Source organism: Carassius gibelio, chromosome B21 (assembly GCF_023724105.1).
Source record: "Carassius gibelio isolate Cgi1373 ecotype wild population from Czech Republic chromosome B21, carGib1.2-hapl.c, whole genome shotgun sequence".
Taxonomy (NCBI): Eukaryota; Metazoa; Chordata; class Actinopteri; order Cypriniformes; family Cyprinidae; genus Carassius; species Carassius gibelio.
This window is the reverse complement of record NC_068416.1, coordinates 19,176,844-19,196,169: the sequence shown is the minus strand read 5'-3', so window position 1 is coordinate 19,196,169 and position 19,326 is coordinate 19,176,844. Positions and strand designations below refer to the sequence as shown.

The 19,326-nt window shown below is 38.0% G+C and overlaps 3 protein-coding genes across 7 annotated transcripts in view; 2 read left to right on the top strand and 1 right to left on the bottom strand.

Moving 5' to 3' along the window:
* Nucleotides 1–19,326, bottom strand: part of dnai1.2 (dynein, axonemal, intermediate chain 1, paralog 2) — a 230,406-nt gene that overhangs the window by 54,685 nt on the left and 156,395 nt on the right. The gene's annotated exons all lie outside the window — the stretch shown is intronic.
* vav2 (vav 2 guanine nucleotide exchange factor) overlaps nucleotides 1–19,326 on the top strand; it is a 178,092-nt gene that overhangs the window by 21,625 nt on the left and 137,141 nt on the right. The window lies entirely within an intron of this gene.
* On the top strand, nucleotides 12,537–18,795 carry LOC127986145 (E3 SUMO-protein ligase ZBED1-like). The gene is made up of 2 exons (XM_052588383.1): nucleotides 12,537–17,583; nucleotides 17,793–18,795. Exons 1-2 carry the CDS (start codon nucleotides 16,609–16,611, stop codon nucleotides 18,690–18,692), a joined length of 1,875 nt encoding a protein of 624 aa, XP_052444343.1. The 5' UTR covers nucleotides 12,537–16,608; the 3' UTR covers nucleotides 18,693–18,795.

Below are 19,326 nucleotides of genomic sequence, written 5' to 3'. Positions count from 1 at the left end.
ATATTTTGCAGCAGTGGTATCTTGGTGTAAAGTATGAACAACGGTTTGAAACAAATATGATGTTATTTAATATAAAACTATGCAGATGGCGCTCTGTGGCGTGGCAGGAATTTTAAAAGTGTTCTGAGTTATAGCTGGGCGCTATAGGCCATGTACACTCATAGAGAATAATGTGTTCAAAGTCTCTGGTGTCCCCAGAATGTGTCTGTGAATATCATGTTTATCGCACTGAAATCATGCGTTTTAAACCATATTAGTTTAAACTTCTGATATACAGTTTTCTGAGTGCTCACATGAGTAGTAAACTAAGTTCTCATTCACACACAAGTTTACGCTAAAAATGTATGAACAGTAGGTTATGTCTGTGAAAGTAGACAGCTGGGAAATACATTGTATGTTTATTTTAGATCTGTGTGGCAGCATCAATATACAGTAAATAAATCCAAACAGTTTTCTGTTCTCATCTGTGTAGCCAAAGACAGAACAGTTAGCATGTTTTCCTCAAACTTTTGCCATGGCATTAGAGCTGGTACACCGTTATCACTTACAAAATCAAATGACAGTGCCGTGGGTGGAAACTTATAGATTAAGGGGTGGTAAAATTATGAGAACCCTTTGCAATGTCACTAGGGGAGCAAAATCAGATGTGCTAGTTTTTTCAGATGCTTGCAGAAAAAGGCTTACCAAAACAAAGTTACTGGGTTAATCTTTTTTCATGTTTTCTTGTTTGGTAGATGCTCTGGGGACCCGATTATAGCACATAAAACCTGGAAAAGTCAGGTTTTCATTATATATATCACCTTTTAAATGTTAATGCATTGGTTCACAAACTCTACACATACCATATTTCCATTTCATAAAATCTGTGTACCATCTTTATCTTGTTTAAATGTTTACAAATTTTGCTGTGTAATTCAAACAGTCCTACATTTGAGCAATGTGAGATTCAGTTAATTTGCATAGCATTCATTTGCATTGTTTACATTTGTAGGGCACTATGAAATCTTTTTTTTTTTTTTTTCATATTTCGTTTTTTTTTTCCGTTTACATTTTTCTGGATTCCTTTCAAATGGTTAAATTAAATTGTATTAATCAAATAGCTTGTGTAATTAAACTTAAACAATTTAACATCAGTTTATTATAAGTAAAAAAAAAAAAAAAGACGTTTAGGGCCCTATGAAATATTTTATTTTTTCCCAACTAATGTTTTATTATTATTGTTAAAAAATAAGGTTTTAATATTTATGTTAGTAGTATCACATACATTCCACTGCACAATAGCACTGTATTTCTGCCACAATGTCCTCAAGTTATTTTGACGGGGTGCCTTGAATACTTGTTTCTGTGTGTATTTTATGACGCTAACTTTTCTCAAATGAAACAGAAAAATGCTCAAGAAGTATTCTTAAGAAGTATTCTCAATTTTTGAGATGGTTATGTATTTATGTCCTCATTTAGTGAGATGGTAGATGCTGAAATCACCAGGAGCATCACGTGTGCTTCAGTACGAGTAGTTAACAAAACTGCATGTCTGCGCCATTCATTATAGAGGCACACAGAACATGCAGGATTCATATTTGAACAGTCTTTTTGCTGCGTAATATTTACAAATACTAGTCAATATCATGATTTGATTGGAGTGTAATGACCTACTTTTGATCAATTCATGTAAACTTTGACAAATTCCGTGACATTTTGCATTAAACTCGCATTCCATCGCATAAATCATAGGGCCCTACATTTGCAACAAGCAAAATGATATATAACGATATATAAATGTAATGATAAAAACTTCCTAGTCATCGGGAAGAAGGAGGCGGGAACCGGCGCACAATCCAAATGAAACTTTAATAATCACAAAATAAACAAAACAGCGCATCAGCCCCTCACAGACGACTGATGCGTGGAAATAAAAACCAAAACACAACTAAACGCCCAGGCCTGGTCCTCTCTCGTCCTTCACGGTCGTCGCTCCAGTTTTATATCCTTCCATCTCCTACGTGGGACTCAAGACCGGTGGTGGGTCGCAGGTGTAGCTCATCTCCATTTACTACACCTGGCCTCACTCCTCGTTCCCACGTCTCTCGGCCCCGCCCCACTCGCCACAATAAATTAATGTGAAAAAAAAAAATCAAGCTCAATGTCATTGAGTGCATTGCATTATGGAATATTCTGTGCAATGTTTTGGCAAGTCTAGTATATACAGTATGTAAATCTAGATAACTGTACATACAGAAAATGGATGTACTGAGTGCAACATATTGAACACATCCACTATAAAATTCATATAAGAAACTTTCAAAACTTTAAATACTGTCTTTGGGTTTTCATGGCATTTTGGCATGGCAAGTTTTTTTGTTTATGCCAAGTACACATTTCTGCAGGTGCAACATCTTAAAATACTTTTCTGAGAGTAAGATGAGCACTTCTGCTTTTAGTCTGTAAGACTAATGTTTCCATCATCAGTCATGTTTTGCCTTCTTGTCCTTTTTCCTGAGGAGATTTCACTGCTGACTCTCTGGGTTAGACATTCATTATTCAGAAACTGCAGCACAGTGTAGTTCGGTGCCTTCATTTTATGACAAAATTATAAAGGTTTTGTTTTGGACAGAAAGCACTCATCAGGGAGACTGGAGATTTAAACTTAGTGTATTTCTCCAAGTGAGAACAAAAGCATTTTATTTGCCTCATTTTATTAGTGCTGGATAGCACCCAGTGGAGTATATTCCTGGTGAGTTTCTTCTGTACTATGTGTCGTCCTTGGCAATACAGACCAATCTTTTCCCCATAAAGATTTTCTGTGCCAAGGAAAATCTGTTTTCATTTCGTAGGATTAGGTTGTCTTTGTGGTTTGTCAGCCCCCTATTATGTTACACCAAGTCGTATTTTTATATGGATTATATTCAGCTCTTATTGTCCAAAGCAAGAGTTTGACACCCACATAAATAGTCAAAATAACAAGATAAGTCTCTTGTCTTCTTTCTGCAGCTAGACTGTAGACAGATTTTACTGAATTACAGTTATTTGATTTGTGTGCTTCTGTGTGTTCATACAATGGAGTTGTTCATTTAAACGGAAAGGAATTTTGATCAGTTGACTGGAATGCAAATTTTGGAAACGCTGAATGAAAACAGTGACTCCTGATTTGCTTGTAACAGCTCAATTTGTGTGTCCCACCTATGCATGTTGTTTTTAGGAAATACAGTAGGCTATTTTAAGCAAAATGAAGCATTCGAGTTTGCCCTTTGAGCATTTGTTTCTTTTATTTGCCCCATGGCAGCGGAACTTTCGTCATATATATATATATATATATATATATATATATATATATATATTAGGGATGTCAACGATTAATCGATGATCGATTAATTGTCGATAAGAGATGCAATCGATTAAGGCTGTCGATGGTCGGTTAACCGATTCAATGTTGGGCTGCGTGCGGCTCATGCGCACTCAACACGTGCGAGCGGCTGTGAGTGACGGTGACGATGTATAAAAGCATCATCATTCATTCACAATGTACAAATTAAGCTTTTAATGTGATTTAAACTTTTATTACATTAAAATAGAAACAACATAAAAGTTCTTCAACATTAAAAGCAATAGAAATGTAGTTACTAATCATTTCATCAGATAACTGTTTTATATCGTGCGCTTTGCAGGGCTGCGGGACACAGTGACAGGACAGGTAGTCTATTCATTCCTACAACTTGTTAATTCATTCCTACGAATTATTAATGTGGCAATTGTCCATGTTTCATTAATTTTGTTCCCTAAATAACCCATGATTTAAGTGAAATAAGGGAACAAATTAATAAATCGAACGAATTCTTAATTCATGAAATCTTTAATTTCCCTTCCCATGTTTACCACAGTAAGAGATGCGAAAACAGTTATTAAAAGCGAAAGATAATAAAATAAACCTGGGAAATTAGAGGGTTAGACTATGAAGATTTAGGAAAAGAAACAATGCCTAAATATACTGAATTTGTGGAAATTCGTGACCAACCGGCAAACCAGAACAAAGCCGCGTAAATGAAGACTATGGGGTCCAAAAGCATGGTCGCGATCTAACATTTTCCAGTTAACCTATTATTCCTCTAATAAACAAAGCTTTTATACCACACTCGTCGTAATCAGATCTTATAATTTCTAAATAAATAATTGCTGGATTCAAAACAGCGATTAATAGCCGCTGTGACCGATACATTCCTGGAGCATTCACTGCTGTCACTAAACGGTGACGCCGAGCATCGTTCACAAGTTTCTGCATGGAGCTGACTCGGGCACAGGTTCTAAGCCCTGGGACAAAATGGGATGCTTTAAGGAAAATGTATAGCCTACTAAGTAATAGGCCCAACATAAAAATAACAATTTGTTTTCATGTTTTTTTTTTTTTTTTTTTTTTATAAATAGGCTGCGAAATATATCCGACTTAAATAATTAAGATTAACGGATTTAAAACAGAAGTGTGGGCGCTCCATAAGTTCACAAAAAAAAAAAAAAGGATGACAACGCATTCTGTTTGTTTGCTTTATTTTACAAGAGCACAAATCTTCTGTTTTTATTGTGAGTGTGCACAAATGAAAGTAAACACTTTTGCGGAAAATATATATATATTTTTTTAATGTCTCAGCTGTTTCGATCGCGCCGGAGCCTGCTGCACACGTATATTCTAGCGATTCAAACTTACATCGCAGTCTGTTCATTATCAAAATAAAATAGTCAACTAAACATTAAAATGTTACACTGGTCAGTTTAAATAGACCGTAGTATACCGGTCCACTCTGCTGTTATGCCAAGGACGTTTTTGCTCATATGAAGAGGATCATCTTTTCCGTCTATATGCTAATGCGTGTTAAGTACAAGCCTAGTTTACATTATAAATAATAGTTTAACATTCAAATACATTGCGAATATGGAAACATTTCGATTTGTGCCGAATGAGACATGAGCAATAACCTCCAAATAAATCTAGCCAAAGCCGCGCTCGCTCATCCTCGTCTGCACGCATGCACTGTCACGATCTAATGCGCTGTATGCCGGATTTTTAAAAATCTGACATTTTCTAGGACAGAATCCAGCAGGATCAAATTAATGTGAGCAACAGTGTGTTTTGGTGCAGCAGCGCCGATGTAGTTCACTTAATGTGCAGCGCAGTCACACGCGCTCCAAATTTGGATAATTTTATTTTAAATACAATAATGTCAGTTGAAAACATTGCAATTGTGCTTTAAAATACAACAACGGGCACCACAAAACCATTTAAAGAGGCGCGTTCAGCGTTCTCCGTGCGGGATTGGAAACTGTCAACAAATTAAAATGACCTCAAAAGTATGGCGCGCTCTCTTCATTTTATCAAATGATCATAATCGCATCTATTCATTTTATAATCCTGCAACTAGCATCATTTTATTCAGACTAAAACCTCTTTAATTCAAGTGAGAAAGCGTTTTGTGTGTGTGTGGCTTTTGCACATCCTGTCATACCGCTGACTGCGAGCCTACAATAGACGCATTTTGCAGTATTATGGTTAACGATTAATCGATTAATTGATCGTTAATTTAAACGACGATCGATCATGGAAATAATCGAAATTTGACATCCCTAATATATATATAATTTTATTTATTTATTTATTAAGACAAACCAGTTTTTAGCTCTATAACTGGCCCATCATCATAATCTTAACATTTCTTTGTCAACCAAAAGCTGCTTTACTAAAGTAACTAAAATGATTCTAATCTTAATCCATTAGTTCTGTTGAGCAAATCTAAACATTTGTGTTTGTACATGATTGCCCTTGTCCCTCCGTCTGTTTTTATTTCACTTCTCTGGTCAGATTTCACACTATCATCTGTACTCTTATCTTCTGTGACCTTGACGGCGTTGCATTGCTGGAGTCTGGAATAGCGTTTAGCTCGACCAGTACTTCCAGATGGACTCCCGAGATGATGAACTGCAGAGCCTAGGCACATTAATCTTCCTCCCAATGCTTCATCTTTCTGGTAGACCTCACCCAGGCCTGCTGCCGCATGGCATTACAAACAGACACACTTGACTAAACCAACATACGTCACCCTTATCCTGTATAGCTCATCTCAGCCCAGCCAGATCACTTCTGTAGTGCTCTCTTGATTATTCACCACAGTGTGATTAGTCCCTTTCATACAGTGCCCTCTGGGGTTTCTAAAGAATGTGGAAGTATAGGCTAAATCAGTACATGTTCAATTATTTTTTTTATCACTACTTTAAAGGAGTATGATTTATTTATAATCAGCGTTTCTCTCATTGTGTCTGCCATCTTGGAATTAATTGTTTTCAGAGAAGTACAAAGGACAGGTATAATATTGTCTTAGAATTTGGCTTAAATGCGGTTTTATAAGGCAGAGTAATTACATTGTTCTGTATCCGGTGTTGACTTAAAATGCTGCTTTGTTGGGCTGGGTATCGCTTCAGATGTACCGATTTGATTCGATTTCAATTTTCAAGCTCTCGTTTTTAATTTTTTATTACATTGAGTGAATATAGTAAAACAAATGCTATTTGATATTTCTAAAAAATGAACAGTTAACATCAATTTACAAATGGTGAATTGATAAAAAGAAATTATGAACTAAAGGCCTGTGTTTTAAACCTATTATTTTTTTTTTTATATGGTCTTTTTTTTAACAAAAATATAGGGCCCAATAAAATTTTCTTATTTTTTCTGGTAATCAGAACAGATCAATCAAATGAAAATTAATCCCTTTTATTTTTTGGCAAACAAAATACTGCCCACAACAGAGGTTTACTGATAAAATTAAAAAAGAAAACAAATGTGATTATTCATTTAAAAATAAAGATTTATTAATATGTATTAGCAATAGTAGCATTAAATCTTAAGACTGCTGAATAGTAATATATTCTGATGTTTCTTAACAATTAAACTATACTTTTATTTTGACGGGTTGCCGTGAAGAACTTGCAGCTGCTGTGTATGTGATATCAGTGTTTCCCCACACCTGTATTCATGGTGGCACTTCCCCGCCCCCATACATATATGTGCAAATTCATTTTCTGCCAGCAGGAGGAAATTTAAAGCGATCCCTGAGTATTAAGACTTGTATAGCTTAATATAACAAATAATGTCCTTACTAAAAATATCTAGTGGGAAAACCCATTAAAGATTTGTTATTTAAAAAATCACATAGTTTTATACATATTTTGGGTGCCATTATTCTGATGTCGTAAAATGGTTTCACTTGGTGAGCAACTGCCGTTACCTGTTGCTGTTTTTACGACAAAACAAGTTGGAATAGACTCTGAAAATAAAATACTGATATGATGACTACAGCTACTGAAAGAGTTTACAGATTGTGATGGATGTAAGTATATGCTTAAACCAAATGCCGTACCATCGATTTTTCCATAAAAGGAGTCTAAACGCCCCGGATCTCAAGGGAAATCTGAGCTGAGAAACTCCTCCAGCGGCCGCAGCATCATGATTAACTTCGGCATGTTTACATTTTAATGGGATGGCATAGCCTTTCTTGTATCAGCCTTTTGTAAGCTGTTTCAGTAGCTGTAGTTAACTAAAAAACTCAAAGTCATCAGGGCTAAAGTTGAAAGAAAAAAGCAGGTCTTTAGGAAGTTTTATTCGTCCACATGCATCTTCCCATTCTTTACTCTTCTTCTTATAGCTAGGAAATCAGTGAAGTCTTATATTGCTTCTCTTGTTGCCCTTCGACAGAAAATTACAACCAAAAGCCACACAATGTGGCATTGTATCAGTGTTTTATTATTTTATAGTCACAGTGAAAAGTGCCAGTTGCTCACCGAGTGCAATCATTTGACGTCATCAATGCAGAATGTACTGTGCACATTAGTGTTGTCACGGTACCAAAATTTCAGTATTTGGTACCGTTACCAGTGAAAATCCATGGTTCTCGGTACCAGTTTCGGTACCAAAGCAAAACACAAAAATATGCTAATAAAAAAATAAAAAAATAAATAAAACCAATGCCATTCTTTATAATTATTTACAATTGTGTTTACAGTTTTTCTACAAGTTATATAATTATGAAAAACAGTAAACAAGTTTCACCCAAATTTAACTTTTGGTAAATAAAGGGGATTTGCTATTAAAATTAAAACATGGAAGAAATTGGCGCCTTATGCGTGATGTCAAATGCTTCTGAAGATTTATAGTATTCCTATAGCATTTCACCTGAGCATTGCGAAAAATACAGTACTTAAGGCTTTGTTCTTGGTTTTCATTAATAGTATCTCCACCATGATAAGTGCTGAATGAATGACAGGCTTTCCATTGTAGCATTGCACAAGGTAAATAAGGGTGACATCTAATGGAGAAGTGTAATAAGATGTACATTAATCAGATCTTGTTTTAAATGTGTGCTGAAATAAATACCGTAAAAGATTGATTTGTGGCTTTTGAGAATCCGTATCGAATCGACGTCATAAAAAAAAATGGTGTTTTAAAAAACGGTGCAATTGTGGCTGCCTACAGGGCCGTTCACATATCCCATTTTTTGTGCGCTCAAGTTAGTTATTGCCAATGTAGGCGCACGGTATGCACGCTCATTATGGAAGTGACGTGGTCGCGACACGCACCGCATCGAGTTAAAAACATCTAAACTTTTCAGAATGCTCCAAGCGCACCGCAGGTCAGGTGACAACAACCAACCAATCAGCTTCATCCTTTCCGATAACAACCCTGAAAGCTCAGCCAAGATGAAGGAACAGCTGACCAAAGCTATATATGGATTACCATTTTGAAATAAATTTAGTAGCAGAGCTACTGCAAGCGATTTTTAGTGCTGCAAATCCATTTATTCTTTGCTGAAATTTCTGCGTCTTCATGGAGAGAGCATGTCATGGTTGCTTAGCACCTGCAGACGCCTCAGGAGCGCAACTGCTCGAGCGCTTTGGAAAGGAGGAGAAAGCGGAGTGCCTAGGGTCTTCGCGTGTTTTTAGGCGCGATATGTGAACGGCCCCTAACAGTACATAAAATTCATATCCATCACAGCTCAGGGAGTCATCAGCAGTGGCGTAATGTGATGGTTTCCCTTTGTTCAAATACCTTTCCTGCATTTGTATGCATGTTATTGCACACATGGAAATGAGGATTTGACATTCTCCAACACTAATGCCACATTGTGCCATTGCTTCACAGGGACGTTTGCCAAATCTTACCGATGTTTGATATGTTTGTTTAAATGTCAAGCACAAATGCCATGATGAGGTGACTATTGACTGTTTCACATTACATGCAAAGGCCAAATTTAGGCCCCAAATTAAACCCGAACTTCCTGTTTGAGCCTGAAACAGAGCACGTTGATTAACTTTTGCTGCTTAAATTAGTCTGTAATCAACAAAACCTTCACAGGTCATTTAGCATCACCTGTGCTTAACTCCAGAGAAAAAAGGAAAAGCGTCCATATTCAAATCCCTCCTCACCTGGTTTAATGAAATTCATTTGGCCTGTAATGCATATCTCTCTAGTGAGGCCTCCTATTAAGAGTTCATTTCCCTACTGTGTGCATGCCCTTATTAATGGCTAGAATGAATCTAGTCCCTAGGCTAGAATTAGTCTTGTCGGTTCATTAAATCAGTGTGTTCTTTGTTAGCACGCCATTTTGGCTGATTATGGATTTGTGTTTTATTTTATGTAGGCAGACATGCCTGATACCGTGCAGGTGGTTTTGTCTGCAGGGTGGTGGGATTTTTGGGGCTCTGGTTGTCGCCAAGTGTCTTGGCAAGTTAATGTAATGGAGTGGGCACATTGTCTGACAGACACAGAGCCTCCATGCAAGCTGACATCCAGATGTTAGAATTGCCTGACCCCCAAACCTTTGCCGACACCTGTCTCTTTCACTTGCACTATCGGTAATTAGACAGGCCAGACTGAACCTGCAAGGTTTCCACAGATTTGGGAGAAAATGTTCAGAAGTCCTGGGTTGATTTGTTGTAATGTGTTAAACAAACCCGAGAGTTTTAGACTAATTGATAGCTGAAAGCATAAACTTGCAAGAACTTTTGAGAATGAGAGGCATTCTAATTCTGCAGAGCTTTCTGGGCATCACATTATTTGACATTAGTGACAAAGTCTTTATTAGTGTGAGCTGGGAGAGTGGGAACATCATCAGTTCTTTAGCAGATCTGCCTGCTGATAAGGGCTGGGCAATCAGAGCTTTGCTGTTACATAAATACATTTTATCCCTGATGTTTTGCTTATTTTAAGCAAATCTGGCAACCATGCTCACGAAAACGCTCATTCCTCATTATGGAAACGCAGATGATCTGAAAAACAAACAAGCTGGAGTTTAGCAATCTAAATGAAAGCATCATTCTGCTGGTCTGTGTTCTGTCATGAGATCTCGACTGTATTGTTTGTGATTGTGGTCGCTGTATGACTCAATCGCTGAGAAACATAGCTATGGCAATGTGGAATAACTAATAGGAATTTATTTGACCAGTTTTCATAATATAGACAGAAAGAGTGTATCATTCTTTGGTGTGTATATATATATATATATATATATATATATATATATATATATATAGTAAAGTTAATTTGTTACACTTCATTGGAAATTAACAAAATCCAGAATCTTCTTAGAATAAAAAAGACAAACAATGGTGGGAAAAAATATATCTTTCAGTACCGTTTTAACCTTAAAAATCAGTCTCAGAGAACCTGCAGTATATGATCACAGTGAAGCAAATTTCCTAAAGGCAACTCTGTTTTAGACACACCTAGTTTATTAATCATAGAAATGTATTGGTTTGACTAAGAGTCCAGAAGTTTTTCTCCCAGTTAAAGCAAGTAAGTGAGTGAGTGAATTAGAAAGACAGCCAGTGGAAGAACAAACAAGTTTACATGACTTTGCTCTTCACTTCATGGCACAAGCTTATGAATATTTTAATGAGCCAAATCATGGCAGCACATGCGTCTGTCCCTAATATTGAGCATATATGCCTTATTTCTTGCCAGACAAACATCCCTTAGGTTTAACCTAAGTCTTATTATTGAGGTGTTGGGGAAAACCCAGAAGTGAGAGTATAATTACAACTTCCCATGTTAATATGTGCCTTGCTCTTCATACGGGTAGAGAAGTGAGACTTTTTATCTAAAAAAAAAGGGGGGATAGCTGAAATAAAAGAAGTGACATGAGAAAGTTTGGTTTGATCAATATGAGTCAGGTTAAATTATGCTCACAAGCTCTGATTATTATTTTAACATGTATTTAGATTCAAGTAAACTAAATCATTATTACTCATCTTGCATTTATAGCAACTCTGATTAGCTAGAGTTTTGACCACTCTCACACATACACACACACAAAGGTCTGTTTGCACTTGCACAAGGGATTGGGGTTTTCATTTGGTGAGAATTAAACCCATCTGTTAGTCTATGTATCCCTCAGGAAGCATCAGTGCTTTGTCTTGTTCATTGTGTTGTTTGTTTTCCAGTCATTAAAAACCATGTTAAGCAGCAAAGAGCCTTATTAGATTAATGCTGGAGGCACACATGAAAACACGCATTAAAACAGCCTCCGTACATACAGTGAAGCCAGAGTAGGTGGACTCTATTACTCTTCATCATCACCATCCTCATCTAATTTAAAACCATGCTACATGTACATAAGTCCTTGGAGATTTACAAGTCATATTATTAAAGTGCAAGGTGAAGTCACGTTCTTGTAAGACTATTTACTCCTTAAGAATCTTTCACACAAGTGCTTCAGTGCACATCGGTGTCGAAAAAAAAACATTGCAGATAGCATCACGGAAGAGTTCTTCCACAAGCTTGCTTGGTGGAAATAAAGTGGTATTTTATGTATACAACATGATATCCTTCTGTATTATGCATATGTGTCTTTCTCTTTCACTGTTACTCTCTTTATCAATTAGTCTTGTTTAAGTCACCTTTATTTATATAGCGCTTTAAACAAAATACATTGCGTCAAAGCAACTGAACAACATTCATTAGGAAAACAGTGTGTCAATAATGTAAAATGATAGTTAAAGGCAGTTCATCATTGAATTCAGTTAAATAGTGTCTGTGCATATATATGCAATCAAGTCAACGATATCGCTGTAGATGAAGTGACCCCAACTAAGCAAGCCAGAGGCGACAGCGGCAAGGAACCGAAACTCCATCGGTGACAGAATGGAGAAAAAACCTTGGGAGAAACCAGACTCAGTTGGTGGGGCCAGTTCTCCTCTGACCAGACGAAACCAGTAGTTAAATTCCAGGCTGCAGCAAAGTCAGATTGTGCAGAAGAATCATCTGTTTCCTGTGGTCTTGTCCTGGTGGTCCGCTGAGACAAGGTCTTTACAGGGGATCTGAATCTGGGGCTCTAGTTGTCCTGGTCTCCGCTCTCTTTCAGGGCTGTAGAGGTCCTTTCTAGGTGCCGATCCACCATCTGGTCTGGATACGTACTGGATCCGGGCGACTGCAGTGACCCTCTGATCTGGATACAGACTGGATCTGGTGGCAATGGTGACCTCGGAACAAGAGAGAAACAGACAAATATTAGCGTAGATGCCATTCTTCTAATGATGTAACAAGTACATAGGGTGTTATGGGAAGTGTTCCCGGTTCCGGTTTACCTAATTAATGCAGCCTAAAAATCCTTTAACTGATTTGGATATTAAAAGCATATTAGTATGTTACGTGTAAGCCAGGTTAAAGAGATGGGTCTTTAATCTAGATTTAAACTGCAAGGATTATAATGTAAAAGGAGCTCATTCAAATACTGAGGTGCAAAACCATTCAGGGCTTTATAAGTAATAAGCAATATTTTAAAATCTATACAATGTTTGATAGGGAGCCAGTGCAGCGATGACAGGACCGGGCTAATATGGTCATACTTCCAGGTTCTAGTAAGAACTCTTGCTGCTGCTTTTTGGACTAACTGTAGTTTGTTTACTAAGCGTGCAGAACAACCACCCAATAAACATTACAATAATTTAACCTTGAGGTCATAAATGCATGGATTAACATTTCTGCATTTGACATTGAGAGCATAGGCCGTAATTTAGATATATTTTTGAGATGGAAAAATGCAGTTTTACAAATGCTAGAAACGTGGATTTCTAAGGAAAGATTGCTATCAAATATCACACCTAGGTTCCTAACTGATGACGAAGAATTGACAGAGCAACCATCAAGTCTTAGACAGTGTACACAAGCTGTAATACTGTGGCTTGAAATGTCTATAGACTTCAGTGCATTGAGGAATGTTCACATGAATCATGTGAAAATACCTTACATAAGTTGATCTTTTTGGTATTGAAAGATTTTCAAGACTGTACACCGTATAGAGTAATCATTTACATGAAAATAAGTAATATCACAAACTTTCAGCTTTCCATGCTGTAAACATTTTGGTTGGTTGTCTAGTAATGACTGATGGCTTCTATACAGTGGATTGTGATTGGTTGCTGCTACAGGGAAGGAATGTTAGGAGGCTGATAATACAGTAATTATGGTGAGGGATTGATCGGGAATTGTCAGTTTGGCAGATGGGTTGTTGAATATAAGACCCTAAAAATATATAATACATTATTTATGAGTAGGTGATGATTCAGCACAAAGCACTGCTTCCAGCTTGAATGATTTGCTTTCAAAAAATGAGAAATTATGTAAAATTGACTCCTCCTTTAGATCGAACTGTCTATGTCTATATGTTGTGTAACTTAATACTTTTCTTAGAAATCAGACAATAATTTGCAAATACTTTTGTTCAGATAGAGCTCACAGTGGTTTGATTGAACTGGTATGCTTAGGCTGTGACATTTTGTGGCATGATTTCATTGCATCCTTTTAAAGACAACAGCTTATGCAAAGTCTGTTGTTTTTTTTTTAACTGTCCCTTCCCTACAAAAATCAGAAGTCTCCACATTCCTTAAATCTTGCTTAACAAGCTAGGCCCTCATTCCTGACTCACAATGACTGAGCTTTAAAACACATTTAGAAAGCCTAACTGTTCCTCTCAGACTTATAAATGCTCTGAAGCCATGGAATTGAGGACGAGGGGCAAATAATGAGAGTAAAGGTGGCTATTCTCCTACCCCTCTCAATAGTTTCTCCCTCATTATAAGACAAATCATTTGCCACAGACTACAATGCTGGCCTAGGTCTCTAACTTTTATATTAGCTTATTCTTACATATTCTATTAAGCACAATAAATTATGGATCCCCACAATTCCTGTTTTTTGCGGAACTGACTGTTAGCACTTTCCCCTCTCTCTCTACTGCCGGTTCAAGCATTAATGGATGCGGCAAGGCTTGCACCAGGTCCTGTTAATGGTCCAGCACTCCTAATTTAAGGCTAAAAATACTCCGAGATATAAAGAGAAAGAAATTGGTGGGGGAAGGCAGGGTGGAGAGCAGTGGACAGCAGGACTCTGGTTCAGGGCAGTTGTTGCAAAGAACTAACAGCTGAGCCCAATAGAAGACTTGAGTCCACTGGGAAGGAAGGAAGTGCACTGATTGGGATGATTGCCAAAAATTCTTGTGTCTACATTCTTTATGAAATGCAGGATGTTGAAAAGGTTTATTCTATTTAATACAGGGGAAGTTTTTTATCTTCTTTTTTTTATCTGTGCCCTAGATTGGAGGATGCAGTCCTTATAGACAATCCAAATCTGTCCCTGTATCTTTGAATAAAGTGTATAGTCTTTAAGCATTCATTACATCATCTTTTGAAGGGCTTAACAATAAGGATGACTCACTGGGCAGTGCTCAAATTCTTGAACATGTGTTTTTATGTCTTGTTACAAATTGAGTATTGTTGCAAGTTTTGCTGATTTAAATGAAGCGTAAGATAACATTCTATAGCTGGCTAACAGATAACGATTTGTTGCAAATGACAAAACTATCTTGGGTTCACATGTTAATTCTTTTCTTTTGTGCTATATGGTATTGTTTTTCAGCAAGTGATTTTATAAATTTAGCAGATACGCTTAGCTTATGAGATGAGACTACATCATAATGGGTTCATGAGAACCAGATGAGATGATATTTTAAGACTGTATTCTATTAATTGTCCTTTCAAACCACCTGTTACCTGGTAACACGTGTTCTCATTTAAAATCTTAATATTTAATATCTTTTGCTGGCTTTTAAGGGACACACATACATTCTGAATGTTGCCACGTCCATCTTTACGCAATCAAATAAACTGGACATGGTGTCGTAAACGTTGGCAGATTAAAAACAGCAAATGCTGCGAAAGAGGTTCATACAGTCAGCCAGTGATGGAAAAGCTCATTGTTTGTTTGTGCACTAAGATGGAAGCCAGATCAGTAAGCATCATTCAGAATCCATTACTGCTACCATTTCCTCCCTATTAAGGCCTATTTTCTCTGGATTATATGGCATTTGCATGCAATTTTAGAGTAACATGGCTTATTCTGCAGTGGTTTGAAGAATAGTTCTTGGCAGGTTGTACCTGCGTTTGCTGGGGAAGTGCTTAGGTGAGCAGTCATTGGTCATATCCTAGTCTACATTTACTATTAACATGATGTAAGCATGGTGCAGTTAAAGTTCCTTAGTTACAAAGCCTGTCAAAAAGGACTCTTGGGATGGGGGAAATCTGTTGGCAGTTTAGGATTAAAACAGAAAACCCCTCCCCCTGCCAGTTTTAATCCCATCAATGCCTTGTATTGATGTAGGTCTCTCAGGGAAGAACCAGACTGCAATGCCTCATGTGGTATAAAGCAACAGATGTAAAGGACATTGCTGCTTGTTATTTTGAGACCATAATAGTGTTTAAGATTTGGATTTACGTCAGAGATCAGTTTAGAATAAAGTTTTCAGTCAAGCTCGGCTGCCACATGGAGAAACTATTATTTAAAAACCTATAGAACCGCTTCTGACTTACCCCACCAGGTTCAGACTTAAGAACTTATGGCCTGTTTCCACTGAACAGTACAGTTCGTTACAGTACAGTACGGTACGCAATTATTTCTGTTTCCTCTGTCAGAAGTTGTGAATGGAACCAAAATAGCGAACCGTACCGTACCACTTTTTTGGTGCACTTCCATTAAGGGAACCTAGCACAGCAAAGGGTACTAAAAGGGCGTAGCTAAACTCACCGCAGAAGGTTGATTGGTTGATTATAATCGCTACTTTTCCCTGATTCAAGGGGATAAAGCTTCACTTTCACTCATTCTGCTCTACTGTGAGTGTTGTTGTTTTTTTTACATCAGAGTCCGCAAACACAAAAAAAATTATTTCATATTTTCACACAGACAATAGCCGTTCCTCAGTATGCATCAATAAACCTGCATCATTTTCAAAATATTTCTGTTATTGTGTCATGAAATGAAGTTTTAAGAGTTTTTCAGGAGATAATGTAATTGTTTAAAATGCAAATCTGCGGTTTATTTATAAAGATTTCGGAGCTCCAGACGATCACAGGGCGCTAAGTGCTCCTATATCTGCCTAAAGCAGCTTTAGCTCGGCTACTCCTTCTGACATTTGCCGCTGGCTAATGTCTCTGTAGTGATTAAACATGAGATACAATTTGTTTTGGGTTGGTTATATTTAACAGGCATTCGAGTAGCGTCCTTCCACTTAAAGAGTTGATACAATGGCGTTGGTATTGGTTGCTAAAAAAGGTACTACTTCGCCTATATGGCATTTTTTTGGATTTAGACCTGATGAGAGAGGGCAGCCAAGGGACCTGACTGAAGCTGTGTGCAAGATCTGCTCATGTGTCATCCGCGCAAAAGATGGGCAGACGACCAATCTTCATGACCACTTGCGTGTTCGCCATCCAGCAGAATATGCCACTTTGCCTGCACGTGCTGGACCTAGCAAAAAAGCTAGCCAGGGTCAGCAGACGATAACTGGGGCTTTTGCAAAAGGCACTAAATATAAAACCGACAGTGACAGATGGAGGCAGTTGACAGATGCGGTAACTCGCTTCCTGGCCAAAGAAATGGTTTCGTTCAATACAGTAGAGAAGCCGTCCTTCAAGGCCATGCTGCATACCTTTGATAAACAGTATGAGCTGCCAGGTCGGAAATATTTCTCAAAGACGGCTATCCCAAACCTTTTCAACGAGGTTAGAAGTAACATCATGAAAGAGCTGGGTGATGTAGAATATTTGGCCCTGACAACGGACATGTGGTCCAGCTGTAATATGATGCCCTACATGTCAGTGACAGCGCATTATATAAATAAAGAGTGGACACTGCAGTCCAAATGCTTACAAACTTGTTTCATGCCCGAGAGCCATACAGCAGATAATTTGGAAGAAGCACTGCGCGAGGCAATAAATGACTGGAAACTACAAGAGAAACAAATTGCCTGTATAACTACCGACAATGGGGCGAATATTGTTGCAGCCATCCGGCAGTTGAAATGGCCATGGTTAAGTTGCTTTGGGCACAACTTGAACCTGGCCATAAACAACTCGCTTGCGCAACAGAGGGCCAGCACAGACCGAGCTTTCGGGGTTTGCCGGGCAGTCAACACTGCGTTTTCGCACAGCTGGCTAAGGCGACGTGAACTGCAGAAAGCACAAGTGGAAATGAAACTCCCTGAGCACTCACTGATCACGGTAATTTTTTTAAAACCGTTATCTAACAACGAACAAATTATTTAAAAACTATTTAAAAAATGTAAAAAACAATATATATATATATATATATATATATATATATATATATATATATATATATATATATATATATATATAAAACAAAAAAAAACATGATCGTTTAAATTATTTATTATTTATTTTATTATTTACTGCGTCTTTACTGAGAGGACTGTGCAACACGATGGGGCTCAAAACAGCAAATGGTGGAGAGAATTCTGGAGCAGGAGCAAGCCATCAAACGTGTGTTTGCCCAAGACAAAAGCCGCCGCCCACTCCCCCAGCTGACATGGCAAGACATGACTGTTCTGGAATCTGTGAACAACGCGCTGAAGCCAGTAGCGGACTTCACGGACATTCTCTCTGGAGAAAATTACGTAACGGTGTCCTCACTGCTGCCCATGTTGGCCCATTTAGAAGGTGTGCTGGAGGAGTCAGTTGATGATTCCAGCCAACTGACAGCCGACCTGAAGCGTGTCATCCTGGAGCAGATGGAAGGCAGATATGGTGATGACACCATCCAGAGGATGATGCGTAAAGCAACGCTGCTTGACCCAAGGTACCGAGGGGACCATATGAAACCTCCAGAACTTCATTCTACAAAATCTGAAATAATGGAAGAGACTGTGAGAGAGATTGATCTGTCGCTGCCAAGGCCAACACCAGGTCCCTCACATGCTGGAGAAGATGTAGAGGAACCAGATGCCGGCGTCGCCACCGTGCCTAAGAAAAAAAAGTGGTCTTTAGGCAGCCTTCTTGCGAAGAGAGCAGCCACAGCAGCTGCAGCCAAGCTCACTGATGAGCAAAAGGTCGAGTCAGAAATGACCATTTACCTGCAGGAAATGGCCATCGATGGGGAAGAGGACCCACTGACTTGGTGGAAAACGAACGAAAAAAGGTTTCCGTTCATGGCCAGATTAGCACGGAAATATCTGTGCATATGTGCTACCAGTACTCCTTCAGAGCGGGTCTTCAGCACAGCGGGGAGTGTAGTTACTCCAATTCGCAGCTTATTGAAACCAGACAAAGTGAACATGTTGGTATTTCTGGCCAGAAACATCGAAATTTAAACATGGTATATGTATGTAAATCCCGCGTTTCGGTCTGATTGTCGTTCCCGTTTTCTTGTTCTTTGTTGTTCTTCTGTGTTTTAATAAATTTGTGTTATCTGAATTACCTTCATTCTTTCGTTTGATTTGACATCATGGCCAAGGAAAATTGTCTTTAAAGGTATTTATTAACCAGACAAAAGTTAATTGACGTTCGCTGAATTCTGTGTTTAAACTGCCGCTTCAGTGCAGTAAAGCCACACATCTATGTAACAATGAGCACGATCTCCCGAGAACACTACAATAGGATACTTATAATTCATTAATAAGGCCTGTTTTCTTGTACAAAATACAAATTTAAAATAAATGTACGGTGTTTAACATGCAAAAAAAGACAAGATTCTAACAATGTCAAGATCAAATGCCTCACATTTTCACATACTAACACACGTCACGTCTATGGCATAGACTACAGTGAGTATTTAAAATAGCATATATGCATTAGTAATATTCTCAATTTAATTTACAGAGCAATTCCTGCAAAGATTTTAGATTAACTATAGTCTATAGATGAAACTAGGATTAGTGTGTGTATTTTTTACAGTCTATGGTGTCGACTCGCAGCGGGGCGGGGGTGGGGGCGTGGCATCACGAT

Coding starts and splice junctions, on each gene's coding strand:
- LOC127986145 (XM_052588383.1), top strand. CDS start 16,609: ATGGCGTTGGTATTGGTTGCTAAAAAAGGTACTACTTCGCCTATATGG. Junction 17,584..17,792: donor CTGAGCACTCACTGATCACG/GTAATTTTTTTA, acceptor CTTTACTGAGAG/GACTGTGCAACACGATGGGG.